Here is a 13,934-nt window from a genome sequence, read left to right on the forward strand (position 1 = left end):
GCATGACTGAGTTTTGAAGTTAAGTCTGCTGGAAAAGGAGTGGAAAATCATCAAACTAGGTAGGAGAATAATTATTTATTTTATTTTGGAAACAGAGTTGTGTGTAAACAAAAAAGGGTAAAAAATTTTCTCGGAAGAACCAACTGTGTATTTTATGTTTAATTTTGTTTTTCAGAGTCTAGTAAGAACCAAGGATCTGGAATTACCATGTGAGTTCAGTGTTAGAGAGTGTTCCAGAGGTTATGGTTCTCTGCACTGGGGATAAGCAGATGGGTCTGGTGTTTACAGACTGTGGGGAAGACGAGTGTGGGCAGAATCAGAGGAGAAACAGGGAAGGTATGCCTGCTTAGCAAAGGCAAAAAATGGCCAATTATTAACATTCCTTAGCATATTCTGGGCAAAAAGATTGCATTCAATTAAAAAATAAGATCAATACTTATTTTAAAATGAAGTTAGATTTAAGACTTGAGACAAGGGAAAGTCATGTGGTGTCTACTTGTAGTTATTTATGACTTTCAATACAAAATGCAAATATAGGTAAAGTCCAGCTAAATAAAATCTATTAAACATTAAACATTAAACATTAAACATTTTTAAACAGGAAACAGAGTCTTCAGTGCACAAATGGCTACCCAAAATATGATTCCATTTACATACATACCTATTACTTATAAACATCATATAACAAAGTTCATCGGCACATCCAGTTCAGTTCAGTTCAGTCGCTCAGTCGTGTCCAACTCTTTGCGACCCCATGAATCGCAGCACGCCAGCACCCCCCCCCCCCTGTCCATTACCAACTCCCGGAGCTCACTCAGACTCCCGTCCATCGAGTCGGTGATGCCATCCAGCCATCTCATCCTCGGTCGTCCCCTTTTCCTCCTGCCCCCAATCCCTCCCAGCATCAAAGTCTTTTCCAATGAGTCCACGAATTAAGCTTTAGTATGCTATGGTTCATTGTATGAAGTATCAAAAATATACAAGGATAATGGTAACTCATAGCAAGAACTATGCCATCAGAAAACTAAGAAGCTAAAAAAGGATCACAGTATTCATATTCATAAAACAGTGAATAATGACCGAGGTAATCATAAATTCAGATTCAGAGACAGGCAGCTTACACGCAGGTAAAGCATTTTGTCAAATACACTTTTATTAGCTCAAAAGCAGTAGCCAACATTTTAAATGATGCTGTAATTTACTTTTATTGGGAAAACTAAAAACTTAAGGTTTCAAAATAGGATAGATTTCCCTTTTAAGGGCACTAGGCTGAAGTCAGGATATGGAAGTTCAGCTGGCACTACTTGGATGAACTGACAGACATTACTTCACTTCTCTGGGTGCACTCTCTCATCAAAAAATACACTCATTGAACTGGGTGGTGGCTCGGGTCTCTTCCAGTGCCTTGATAATTCTAATCATCTGTTGAAGCATTATAGATTATAAGTCAGTAAGAAGACTGACAAATCAAGCCTACCCTGAAAGCCAAAAGGAGCGAAATAGCTGATGCAGTCAGCCCTTTCTTGTCGCCTCTGTGCATTACTGAACATTTAATGTTTTGTTCTTCTCCGTGTACCTGCTCTCTGCCCTTCCACGATCTAGAAGAGAAGCAATCACTAGTCCTTTGAGACTCTCATTTTAGGAATTAAACTGCTGTCAGTCTAACAACTTTGAGAGTTAGCTCTGGACATTTAGAATTTTAATACAGTATCTGATTCCACTATTTATTCAGAGGCAACTGCCACAGACCATCATATATAATAATATAAAATTTCTCTGAAATATATTTCTGAATTTTCCCACATTAAACTCAGGCCTAGAAGAGGTGAGCAAGCTGTATAGAATGAAACTAGCTAATCCCCCACAACTTTCAACTTGGGGCGAGTTCTGCACTCTATTGCCTCAACCTAAGCAATAGTTCTCAACAATTTACTAGATATAAGTAAATTCACAAACAAACAAATATTTGCTTTGAAAAAAGAACTTACCACCATTATAAAACTGTCCTTTTGTATTTAATGTGAGATATAATACAGCTTTAGGGGTTTTTTTTAAGTATTTGCATATTTGTCATTCATGAGGGTCTCCGAATGGAACCACTCAAAGTAACAACAGGCTTATTAACATTAACATATTGTAATATGTAATATTAACAATATGTAAGTTCTCAAAGCAATGAACTTTATAGCTCAGCAGAAAAATGTTCTGTCCAACTTCCTAGTTAACAACGGCAACAGAGACCTGACATTTCACGGTCATATTTAAAAAACCTTTTGGTTTAAGTTCTGTTCCCTCTTGACTAAATACCTCTTTGTACCTTCCTCTTGAAAACAAGTGTTTGATGGAGAAGTGAAGACATTTGAGAAAGGTTAAGAGATATCCAGTCAAAAAAGGCAATGGAATGAGAATCTTAGGGGTTATTAAGTGAAGGCCTCTTGAGTTTCTCATAAAGGTTGGTTTAAAACTCACTCTGCCTTTCAGGAAAATGGCACACGATGGATATACAATTCTAAGGATAGTTGAAGATTATTTAAAATAATCTTTCAGGCAAGTAACATTTCCTACAGCAATATTACTAGTAAAACACAAATAAACAGGCAACATAAGACAGAGATTGTTTTTTGACGGTGAATACCCACAACAGAATTGTACCTACATTGATAGAAGACAAAAACAACAATACTTACTGAGCCAGACACTGTCTTAAGTACTTTATGTTTATTGACTCACTTTAATTTTTAGGAAACTACACTACAGAGACTTGGGAAATAGATGGAGAAATAGTGGAAACAGTGTCAGACTTTATTTTTGGGGGGCTCCAAAATCACTGCAGATGGTGACTGCAGCCATGAAATTAAAAGACGCTTACTCCTTGGAAGAAAAGTTATGACCAACCTAGATAGTATATTCAAAAGCAGAGATATTACTCTGCTGACTAAGGTCCATCTAGTCAAGGCTATGGTTTTTCCAGTAGTCATGTATGGATGTGAGAGTTGGACTGTGAAGAAGGCTGAGCGCTGAAGAACTGATGCTTTTGAACTGTGGTGTTGGAAAAGACTCTTGAGAGTCCCTTGGCCTGCAAGGAGATCCAACCAGTCCATTCTGAAGGAGATCAGCCCTGGGATTTCTTTTGGAAGGAATGATGCTAAAGCTGACGCTCCAGTACTTTGGCCACCTCATGCAAAGAGTTGACTCATTGGAAAAGACTCTGATGCTGGGAGGGATTGGGGGCAGGAGGAGAAGAGGACGACCGAGGATGAGATGGCTGGATGACATCACTGACTCGATGGACACGAGTCTGAGTGAACTCGGGGAGTTGGTGATGGACAGGGAGGCCTGGCGTGCTGCGATTCATGGGATCGCAAAGTCGGACACGACTGAGCAACTGAACTGAACTGAACTGAACACTACAGAGAAGTTAAATCATAGTTAGCAAGAGACAGAGGCAAAACAACTCTTGACATTTCTCTTCTGTGGCCTGCGTTCCTTTAGGTTGCTATCTAAGGATTTTATCCACCAAGACCTGAGTGATCTGCTTGTCTATCTTGATTGTGGTGATGGTTTAGTTGCTCAGTTGTGTCCATCTTTTTGTGACCCCATTGACTGTAGCCTGCCAGGCTCCTCTATCCATGCAATCTCCCAGGCAAGAATACTGGAACTGCCTAGAAGGGAATTGTCATTCCCTTCTCCAAGAGCTCTTCCTGACCCAGGGATCAAACCCATGTCTCCTGCACTGGAGGCAGATTCCTTACCGGCTGAGCCAACAGGGAAGCCCCATCTTCTGAATACACCCTGACAAAGGGATGCAACAGAAGCAGATTGGAATGCATGAAGGGAGGCTATTGCAAGACATTTGAGATGGGCTGCAAATTCCACCTAAGGTCCCAACTTTGCTGGAAGGCTTCTGTTCTGCCGCTCTCACTGGATTCCAGTGTAAAAGCTCCCTCTCTTCGCCCTATCATGTATAGAGGTGCTAATATTTTCCAGTTGTGGGCAGACCCTGGGTAGTCTCCATCCTGTTGCTTCCCAACACACTGCCCACCATCAGATAGTCAGCATCAAACTCTCTTCAATCATCCCTATGAGTGTGCCCCCAATTTTCCTAAGAGGATGACAAAGAAATTACATAAATACTTTGTGATCTATCAACTACTGACTAAAACTGTAAAAAAAAAAAAAAAGTGCTGTTCCTTCTTATTTTCCCAAATATTTGGGTATCCAAGAAAAAATGTGGTGCTCTTCTTCTAGGAACAAAGGATAATTAGGGAAGAAAAGGCATGCAGGATTCCTTGAATTTTGAAGGCGTACATTCAAAAGATCATAATCTTGGAAATGCATGTGGCAGCAGCCCCTAAATTTAGGTGTCTAACAGCTGGTTTTCATGCCATTTTGGTCTTTCTTAGCAATTTACATCTAGATGCTCTCTAGTTTAATATATCCACACCCGTTTATACTACAAATAAGGAGAAAAAAAAATCCAAAGTAAACATAGCATCTAGTTGGGGAGACTTACATTGTCAGGCAGAAAAATACCTGAAAATTCATTTTATTTTTGAAAAATATTAAAGAAGAGAGATATCACTTAATGTCAATCCATGCAATTAGGAGTAAATCTCTCTTTGTATGGTTCTTAAAAGGTGAAAGCCATTCAATAAATTACTGGCATCCTAAAAAAAATCAAAGCTACTTTTCATCAATTTAGCTCCCACTAAGTTTTTGATGGCACAATTCTATTTTCCTGAACTGTGGGTTCTCACTACCACAATAAAATCAATCATTTGTAAAATTTACTTGGTATTCATTATTTCTTTGATGAGAGTCACTGCCCATTTTACACCTTTTTTTTTTTTTTTAACTAATAATATACTTCAGTTTAATTTGCTACTTTTTCAGGAGGCTAAGAATCGAAAAGTTTTCTATGCAGTCCAGAAAGTTGTAAGAAGCCGCCTCTACAGACACTGAATGTATTTCGCCAGTACACTTGCAAATAACTATCATTTACAAAAATAAGTTTTTATTTGGGTGTCACTTCTGGCAGAGCATTAAAGCTGTATTTTCAAAGAGCAAAATTCTCAGCCTTTAAAATTCTACTGGCATCCACCAACCGAAGCTGGACCCTCCACTAGGTTTCCACACAGTCTGAGAGAGAGATGACTTCATCTTAATCATTTTCTTGCCCACAGTCATGTAAGATAACTAGGATTTTTAATTTTTTTTCTTGTAGCATTATGGAAATCTCTTGAACTGTAGGCAAAATAAAGAGCCAGAGGAAGAGAAAGACAAAAGAAAAACTGCAGGGAGTTGGCAGATTTGATTTTATGAGTATCATCGATTATCAGGTTCAGTCTTTAGGACTCTCCACATAGCCGTATATATGCTCCAAGTTTAATATTTTATTTTGTAACTGCAACATTTAACATCACATTATACTCTTTAATATGGATACTTTCGTTCAGATGATCTGGTATGAAGAAATTAAATTTGAGATTCTATTAGTGTATATACATACATTTATATAAATAGATTATTTTAAAATGTGCTTTAAGTGTAGCCACCATGTGCGAGTTCAGCATCTTCCCTGTCTTTTATGCCATTAACCTTTCTACTAAAATACAGTAGGGACTAAAAACTATAAAAACGAAACATCTTATATTTACAATTTCAACCAATATAGGCTATCCAGCTTCAAGAAACATACCTAAAACATCTTAGAAAGAAGACGTACCAAAAAAAAAAAAAAAAAACCCAACCACAATGCTAGGATGTTTAAATACATTTGAAATATTCTAATTAAATTGATTCTAAGAGCAATGATTTCTGAATTTGTCTTTAAACAAAACCCTAATGTTTTTCACTACCACGAGTTATTACCTACTAAACTTACATCTGCTGTAAAAGTAAAAACTCCAAGGCTGTAAGAATTAAGTCACCAAAAAATACAAGTATTTTAGAATTAAAAAATGTTAAGGAGATGCTAACTTTGAAAAGTACCATGACTATGGTATTAGATAAGCTGAAGTTCCAATTTCTTAATTTTTAAATCTATATAGGATAAGACAGTAATTATTTTTGAAAGAATTTTCTTCACATAAACCCCTTCCAAAAATGTATACACATTAATACATATTTTACCTGATTTTTCTTTTTCATAGGTGCATGGAAGAGATCAAAAAACATATCATACAATAATTTCAGAGCCCTAAAAAATCAATATTCTAATACACCGTATCAAATATGCAGACAGTAATGTAATACATTCAGAAACATTATATTGCTGTGGAAAATGTGACAGTATAAAAAGTTTTTCATGAATAAGCGGATTTTAATTATCTAATTCATATTCCAAATATAGACGAGTATTAATAATTGACCCATTTAATCCCAAATGAATGTATATTTTCCCCAGGTAATCTTTAGTTAATTTAATAAAAAAATATTTTTAAAGATTTTAAAGAGAAACATTTACTCTGAAGTATGAAAAGGTCTGAAACACCCGAACAAAAAGCAACATCTGAATTTTATACAGATTAATAGATACATTATGTATTATTTGTATCCTAAAATACTATCTAACACAATTTATTAAAGAGAAAACAAATTCCTTACCCTACTATAATGTAAGTAAAAAATCATCAGAGAAAAGGTGCTCCAATTTAAATTAATTCTATCTCTACATAGGTAATGCAAATTGAAGTCTGAGACCCAAAGTGACCTTTACTATTTTAAGTTTTACTTCACCAGAGCAATAAAACATTCTAAAAGGTTTTTTGCAATTGGATTTTGAACTTCACTGATGACTATGATTTAGAAGTAGTGTGGAGAATAAGGCAGTGTTGCAATTCATATTTCTTTATTATTGTGTCACTTCATCTCTACATGAGGGTTTCAGTTTGATACAACTATTCTGAGGAAAAAATCATAAAAGTATCATAACAAAAATAGGAAGTGTTAGTGTTTGATTTTCTTTACAGCCTTAACAAAAGCTTATTATTGATAAGTAAATCATATTAATGACTAAAACACAGAAAAGAAGTCACAACAATAAAATGTGTTTTGCCGTTTGAATAAAAATACAATTTCTACTTTGTGCACTTTGGCCTTGGTTTGTGTTTTATACCATTTTTTCTAATTTAACCATTGAAATCAGTCACCAATGCAATAATCCAGGATATGTAATTTAGCTGGTTACTCGATATTTAATCCTTCTTATTTTATGACTATAATCAAGGGGGAAAATTCTACTGCTGATAGTCTTACTTGATATATTTTCTAACATATTTTCCTCACAAAATTTTTATTATAAAAAACAATATGGCAAAATTACAAGAAAATGAGAAATAAATCATCCACAACTATTAACTCAACAAATATTAGTTAAGGAATTCCTGTGTGTATTTTACTTTGTAATATTTTTCACCCTTATCATTTATCACTCATAAATGTTTGTAATAATCATAGCAATTCTTGGAAAAAAAACATGGTCTGAAATTTTAAGAACAAATTACTGAAGTGGACATGGTCTAAAACTACATTATTGTATTATATAGGTTTTTTATTTGAAATGAAAATCTAAAAAGCCATCACATTTTCTGTGTGCTTCTGGCTGCCATTTTTAATCCAGTAAATTAATGAAATTGCCCAGCATATATATATTTAAATGTAGTAAATGAATAAAACTGGCATCGTTACCAGACCAAATACATAAATAGGTTTACATGTGGAGATTTTTTTTTAACAGAAGTTAGTCATTAATTCACCCATAGGTTATTTTTTTAAAAGTTAATTCCTTTACTAAATATAGCAATAGTTTGCCAAATTTCTCTGAATCTAAGGTAAGGGGTTGTCCCTTTCGTTATTTTATTTTTGTTTAAAATTAATTAGACCTTACAATAAATAACTTGTGATAAATTCCAATCCTGTGATGAAGGATCTATGTTTTGAAACACAGACAAACAAGGTAATGGTTAAAATAAATTTTTTGGTTTATTAGTGGCGATCAGCTTACAGTGTACCAACATAATGGTTTCCATTGAAGATTACTGTGAACAAAGATTAAAACTTAAAATGCATGATGGAGGGCTTTTAACTCAAATCAAAGTATTAGCAGTGCCATGCATTATGTTTGATGCTGTTCCTTTCAAATAACTATAAATAAAGGTATTTACAGAGAAATGGAAACTTTTTCAGGATTTATTTGCATTCTTCCTTCCATCATTGCTGAATTTCCACAATAAAGCACCTTAATTCTGAAGGAATTAATGCTCTTGACTTTTGAGTGTAATCATTTTGCAAACACTCATGTAGGTCAATGGCACTCAGAATTCTTTTATGTCAGGACATTGTTTTAAATATTCACATCTAAAATCAATCTACTACTCTAGAAAATGACTGAAAATGGTTACTTTTTAAATTTCATAGATTTGAGGCATTTAATTTGTTCAATACAAATACTGGCCTATAACCATCCGCATCCAATAGACTGCATTTTAAATTCTAAAGCAAATGCTGAAAGTCATGATCCAGTCACACAGAAATGAATAATAATGTAACTTCTTTTCTTTCAGAAAACATGATGATAGAATTTCTTAAAAAAAGTACAATATAATACCAGAGGTATGGCAAGTAAGATATTATTCTGTATTTAATTTCCAGCATATTATCCTAATCCTTGCCTATCAATCTGCAGTGCCAGACATAATTTGACAACACATATTTTATGGTCTTGTAGCTATAATAAAATACTTACAGTTTTATAAGAATCCAATATGATTCAAAGTCTTGTAAAATTGACACCCCCAAATCACTCCTTTTTGATATAATTTTGATTTTTTATAAAATATGCACTTATATTTATTCAATAAATTTGAACAGAAGATACTCATACATTTACACTTTATATTACCTGCATTAAAAACTAAAACTAGATTAATTTATTTTGATCTACTAACTGAAAAGTAGGCAGTTTATACTTATTACTATGTTGCTTGGTGAACAATCACAGGTAACTGAAGTGAAGTAATTCACAGTATTTATAGACTTTTTTTTCAGAATCACCTGTTTTGTATAGATTGCTTTAAGTACAGTTGTAAAGTTTTGATTTCTAAGAGTTCTTTTGAAGATGTGGCAGATGTTGGCTTTGATAATAATGCCGGAAAGCATAGCAGGTTCAAAGCTGCAAATATGCTTAACATATATAAAAGATAGTGGGGTTTTCTATTAAACGTTGTTGTTTCCAATTGTTGATAAAGTGCAGTGGAATTCTAAAGTCCATAAATATTTGCTTCTAGACCCTTAAGCTTCTTGAGTTTGTGTATGCGTGTGTTCATGTGTTTCTGAGAGGTGAAACACATACAAATGCACACTGAAAAATGTTAACTAGTATAGTTTCAGCATCATCATGGATAAAAATTGGGGTTGTTTTTCAGTATTTTCCAGTGCTTAAAATTCCATTAGAATTTCACATAGTCAATACACACATACATACAATCCGTGAGATGCAAGCACACAGAATTTTGGTTCCGATTTTGTCCTGGATTTATGTACTACGTTTACTCTCAACTAGAAATACATACTAATTATACATTGTCTGACAACATAAAAATGGCCTCTGTAATGCATGGTGTGAGTTTTGTCAAATATAATTTTAAAATTTGAAGAGTGTCAACATTATGTTAATTCAACATTTTTGGAAATATTGAAACATTAAAACTGTGCTCTAAGCAATTAGAGATATATGTGCTAATAATATGTCAGAATTACATTGACTTTCTACTTTGCTTTAATTTCTGCTAGATCAAGATACCCTTATAATAATATGAAATGAAATAGCTGTGAGCATAAATTATAAAAGACCAAATACAACATCATTCCAATAAAAAATGGTACCTTGAATTTAAATTCACTTAAAGAATACAACAAATATTATCTAAAATAGTAAATCTGGCAATTTGAACTTTATTTTCAAAGATTGTACATATATTCAACAAGAAATTAAAAATATATTTCCTTTTAGACAGTGAAGAGTTGTTTCAAAATATCCCATCAAAGAAAAAATTCATTCTAACTTCCCAATGATTCTACCCTTGGTGATGATTAACTGTATTTCCCATTCAAGATGTAATCTATTAATATTTTATGTATCTGATGAAAACTTTTGTTTTTCCAGGACTTTAATGACTAACTTCAACATGAAAAGATAAACTTATTTTGTTATATGGTTATTTCCCACCAAAGGACGGTAGCAGTATTAATATAACCAATTTTCTTAAGAAAGTCACTATTAAAATAACTGAAGGGAGTCAGTTCTTGGATCTCACTTTCTTGATTTCTCCTTGATCAAAGTAACATAGGCCTATATGAAAATTCAGCTTGTCCTAAGAAACTTAGGTGCGTTTGTTCAGTTGAAGAAGCATATGAAACAATCCATGATATAGGTTTCTCACTGCAGAAAGTACAAGGAATAGTAAGAGCCTCTGGTAAATTGCAAAAGCGTCCCTGGCTAACCTGTACTCAGATCTAATCCCAGAAAAGTTACATTGATATCAAATGCTGATCCTATAAAAGGATGACTGCATTCTAAAAATGACTTGTTTTCTAATGAAGATGGAAGCCTTCTTGCTATATTAACTTTTTCACTCTGTCTGAAGAGTGTCTCACTTAGGGTTAGTAAAAACCATTAAAAATGAATGATACTGCTGGCAACCTTTTTGGATATCAACTATTTTGTGATGGAGCATTAGAAGTTCACCCTGACGTTGGAATGTAAACGTGAGATTCTAAGTTTGAGATAGAAGAACCCATTCCGTACTCACTGAAGAATAATTGATACCACTGCTGAAAAAGAACATGAAATATGCGGCTCAATCACTGTCATTCATGTGAAATCTAATCTAAATTATTATAAAGGATAGACATTATCCAGTCTTTCAAATCAGTACCTGGAATTATCTTCCAGGGCTCTTAAAACCAATGCCGCAAAGAAAGAAAATACGTAAATATTATATTAAATAAACAACAGCTTGCAAAAAGATGGGACGCAGGTTGCGTCGTAGCTACTGAAGAAAGCTCATACCCTCCTTATAAAGCATCTTTTAACAATTTCTTTAGGACAGAGACAGGTAAGGGCTTTGACAGTTGACTGCAAAGCTTTAGTTTCTCTGGATTGCTAAAGTTTAGTTGGCTGCGGGTGCCTTCAAGCATTCGCGTTTGGTTAAGATTCCCCTTTCGCTACGCGGTTCAAGATATCCTCGCGTAGATCAGCGCCTCCTACGCACACCCACTTGTAGCAGCGCTACCCTGGTTGCTGTTAAGTTTCCCAATCCTTGTTTCGGATAGTACTCAACTGGAGGAGGATTTTACTTTCCACTTTTGAAACTCAGATTTTCTTTTTGGTTAGCATTACATGAATACAACTACAATAAAGAATCGTCTTTCGTCAAGGGTCTGAGCGTATATTTAGTTGCCATTCTCTGACACATTCCTTAAAATCCTCTGAATTCCTAGACAATATCTTCTTCCCCCAAGAAAGAGAAATTTTACCATTTGGAATAGGGTGCTATTTAAAGAACTCTGAAATCAGAATTAAAAAAAAAAAAACTAAACTAAAACTTTTTCTCATGTGCTCTGCCAAGTTCCACTGCAAGTTCCAAATGTTGTGCAATAATTTGGAAATCCAGTTAACGATGGGAAAAATCGAGCCATTCAGAGTCGGGAAAAGTCAAGGAAAGGCACCCGCACGCACGCCCAGCGGACGCTGCATCCCAGGGTGCATTCCTCTCCCCATCGCTCAGATGGAAGGTCACGCTTCGCAATCGATTTCACATACTTGTCACTTGTCCTTTTTTTCTCAACCCTCTGGTAAACTAGTTTGAATCTTGGAGAGCTTAACGCACTTGGCTGCAGTGCTGCCCTCGGAGAAACACGTGCCCCCAAATAAAAGGACCAAAGCAGCCTCGCCGAATTTGGCGGCGAGGAGCCAGAGAGGAAAAGACCTGTCCCATAACGCCCGCCGCCTCACTCTAGTAGGAGAATCTTCCCATCTCCCCGCCCCCTTTCGCCGAGGGTGCCCGGCGCGCCCTTACCTGAGCTATCGCTTTTCCTCTTGCTGCCACTTCTCTTCTCCGCCTCCGCGGGTGACAGCGCCTGGCGGCCGTAGTCCCCTGGCGGGCACGCGGCCCCGGTCGGGGTGCTGGAGCCCAAGCTGGAAGAGTTGGAACACAGGACCGGCGGGCTGCTCCCCAGCTCCGGGGGCCCTCCCGAGTCCGGCTGGAGGCAGAGGCTGTGCCGAGCCGCGCTCGGCGGGGAGGACATCTGCGGGAGGTGCCAGTTGGTTTGCAGAGCTTGGTGCTGCTGCTGCTGGTGGTGGTGGTGGTGATGGTGGTGGTGGTGGTGGTGCCCCCTGTGATGCTGGCTGGCAAACATGCCCTCCTCGTTGGGGTATCCCGCGATTATGCAAGACGAGGAAGAAGTGGAGAGCTCGGGGTAGGACATGTGGTCAGATCTTCCATGGAGGGCGAGAGAGGATTGGGAGAACGGGTGCAAGCCTTGCGCGGTGGCGTGAGGGCTGCGCAGGCAGCCAAAGAGCGGGTGTTCCATAGCATGCAAGTCTCGGGTTCCAGGCAGAAGACTTCACGACGGTTCCAAACGCCACCACCCTCTGTCACTTTTCACTGGAAACCGTGTGACTTTTCCCCCTCCCAAAGCAATAGCCGCCCGCGTTTCGTCAGAGCTCGGATAATCCTGGTCCTGAGCCCTAGCGGCCAGTCTCCTTTACATATAAACACTCGGACCTCGAGAAGCTTCCCTCTGAGCTACTCAGATGTCAAGAGCAGGAGAGGTTGAAGCCAAAAGAAGGTGGTCCCAGAGAACTGCTTTCAGGGGGAAACGGCTCTGAGAGGTTATAAATAGAGTGTAATGTGAGCTGGGGGCTGGCTTAGGAGCCCAGTGCTGACCACATGCAAACTCCCTCCAAAACTCCCGCTCAGTTCGCGCAATGCGCTCCCAGTTCCACTTCCTATCGCCGGCTGGACGCATGCAGCGCGTCCACGCCCTCCCGCCGCTGCCAACAGCCTGGACTGCAAGCGGCAAGCCGGGCGCCTAAACCAGAGCCCCGGCGGGCAGCGGCTGCCCTTCCCGCTCCGCCGGCCGGGGCGCGCCGTGGCGCCCGCCAGCTCCAACCCCACAGCCAGTGTCCCACCTGCTCACTTCTCTCCTGAAAGGTGTCTTGTCAATGCCACTTGGGCACTGTCACCTGCAGAAAAACAGGGTGTGCCTAAATGTGGAGAAGCACGAAAGGTGGAGGATAAGGAAAAGAATCAGAGCTAGTTTGGCGCGCACTCAGATTAAGGTTTTCCAAATTCGCATCAACTCGTGTCATGGGCTCAGTGGCGTTTCTAGCTTTTTTATACAGCTGGTGTCTGTGGGTGGGTTGTTAGAGCGCTGAGACGCCAGATTCGAGGATGCAGGAAAAGTTCCCCACGGGCGAGAAAGGGCCGCAAGGAACGAGACTTGATAGGGTGGAAGAAAGCATGGGGCCGTGACGGTCGCAGACGCTCTGCTTCTGGCATCCTCACCTGCGGTCCCAGGTGGGGTCTCTTCCCCTGCTTTCCTCAAATGTCCTCCCCCACACCGCTCTCGATTTCCGGGTCCCACTTCCATTTCCTTGCCACTTGTCCGCCCAGAAAAACTTTTCCTGGATCAGGAGTATTCTAAAGCGATTTCACCCTAGTCACAAGCGATGTGTATATTGAATGTACATTTCCAGTACTCTCCCTCAGGAGCCAGCCCCCTGTCACCTCGTTTCCCTCCAGAAATCCATCTCTCTTCCGCTCAAAAAAATCAATCAGCTCATTGCACCCCTTTCACTCCCACGCCGCCATGGTTCCATTTACCAAACAAATATTACACTTTGGTATCGCTTAAAGTTCGGATCTCCC

At 38.1% G+C, this 13,934-nt stretch overlaps 1 protein-coding gene across 1 annotated transcript in view; it reads right to left on the bottom strand.

Moving 5' to 3' along the window:
- The window catches only part of MEOX2 (mesenchyme homeobox 2), a 76,056-nt gene extending 63,182 nt beyond the window's left edge, over nt 1-12,874 (bottom strand). Inside the window, exon 1 of the mRNA XM_004007766.5 lies at nt 12,081-12,874. Coding sequence (XP_004007815.2) covers nt 12,081-12,594 — 514 coding nt within the window. The 5' untranslated portion in view covers nt 12,595-12,874. The remainder of the gene's footprint in view (nt 1-12,080) is intronic.
- Nucleotides 12,875-13,934: the final 1,060 nt, after the last annotated feature.

The sequence above is a fragment of the Ovis aries genome, chromosome 4, assembly GCF_016772045.2.
Source record: "Ovis aries strain OAR_USU_Benz2616 breed Rambouillet chromosome 4, ARS-UI_Ramb_v3.0, whole genome shotgun sequence".
Lineage (NCBI taxonomy): Eukaryota > Metazoa > Chordata > Mammalia > Artiodactyla > Bovidae > Ovis > Ovis aries.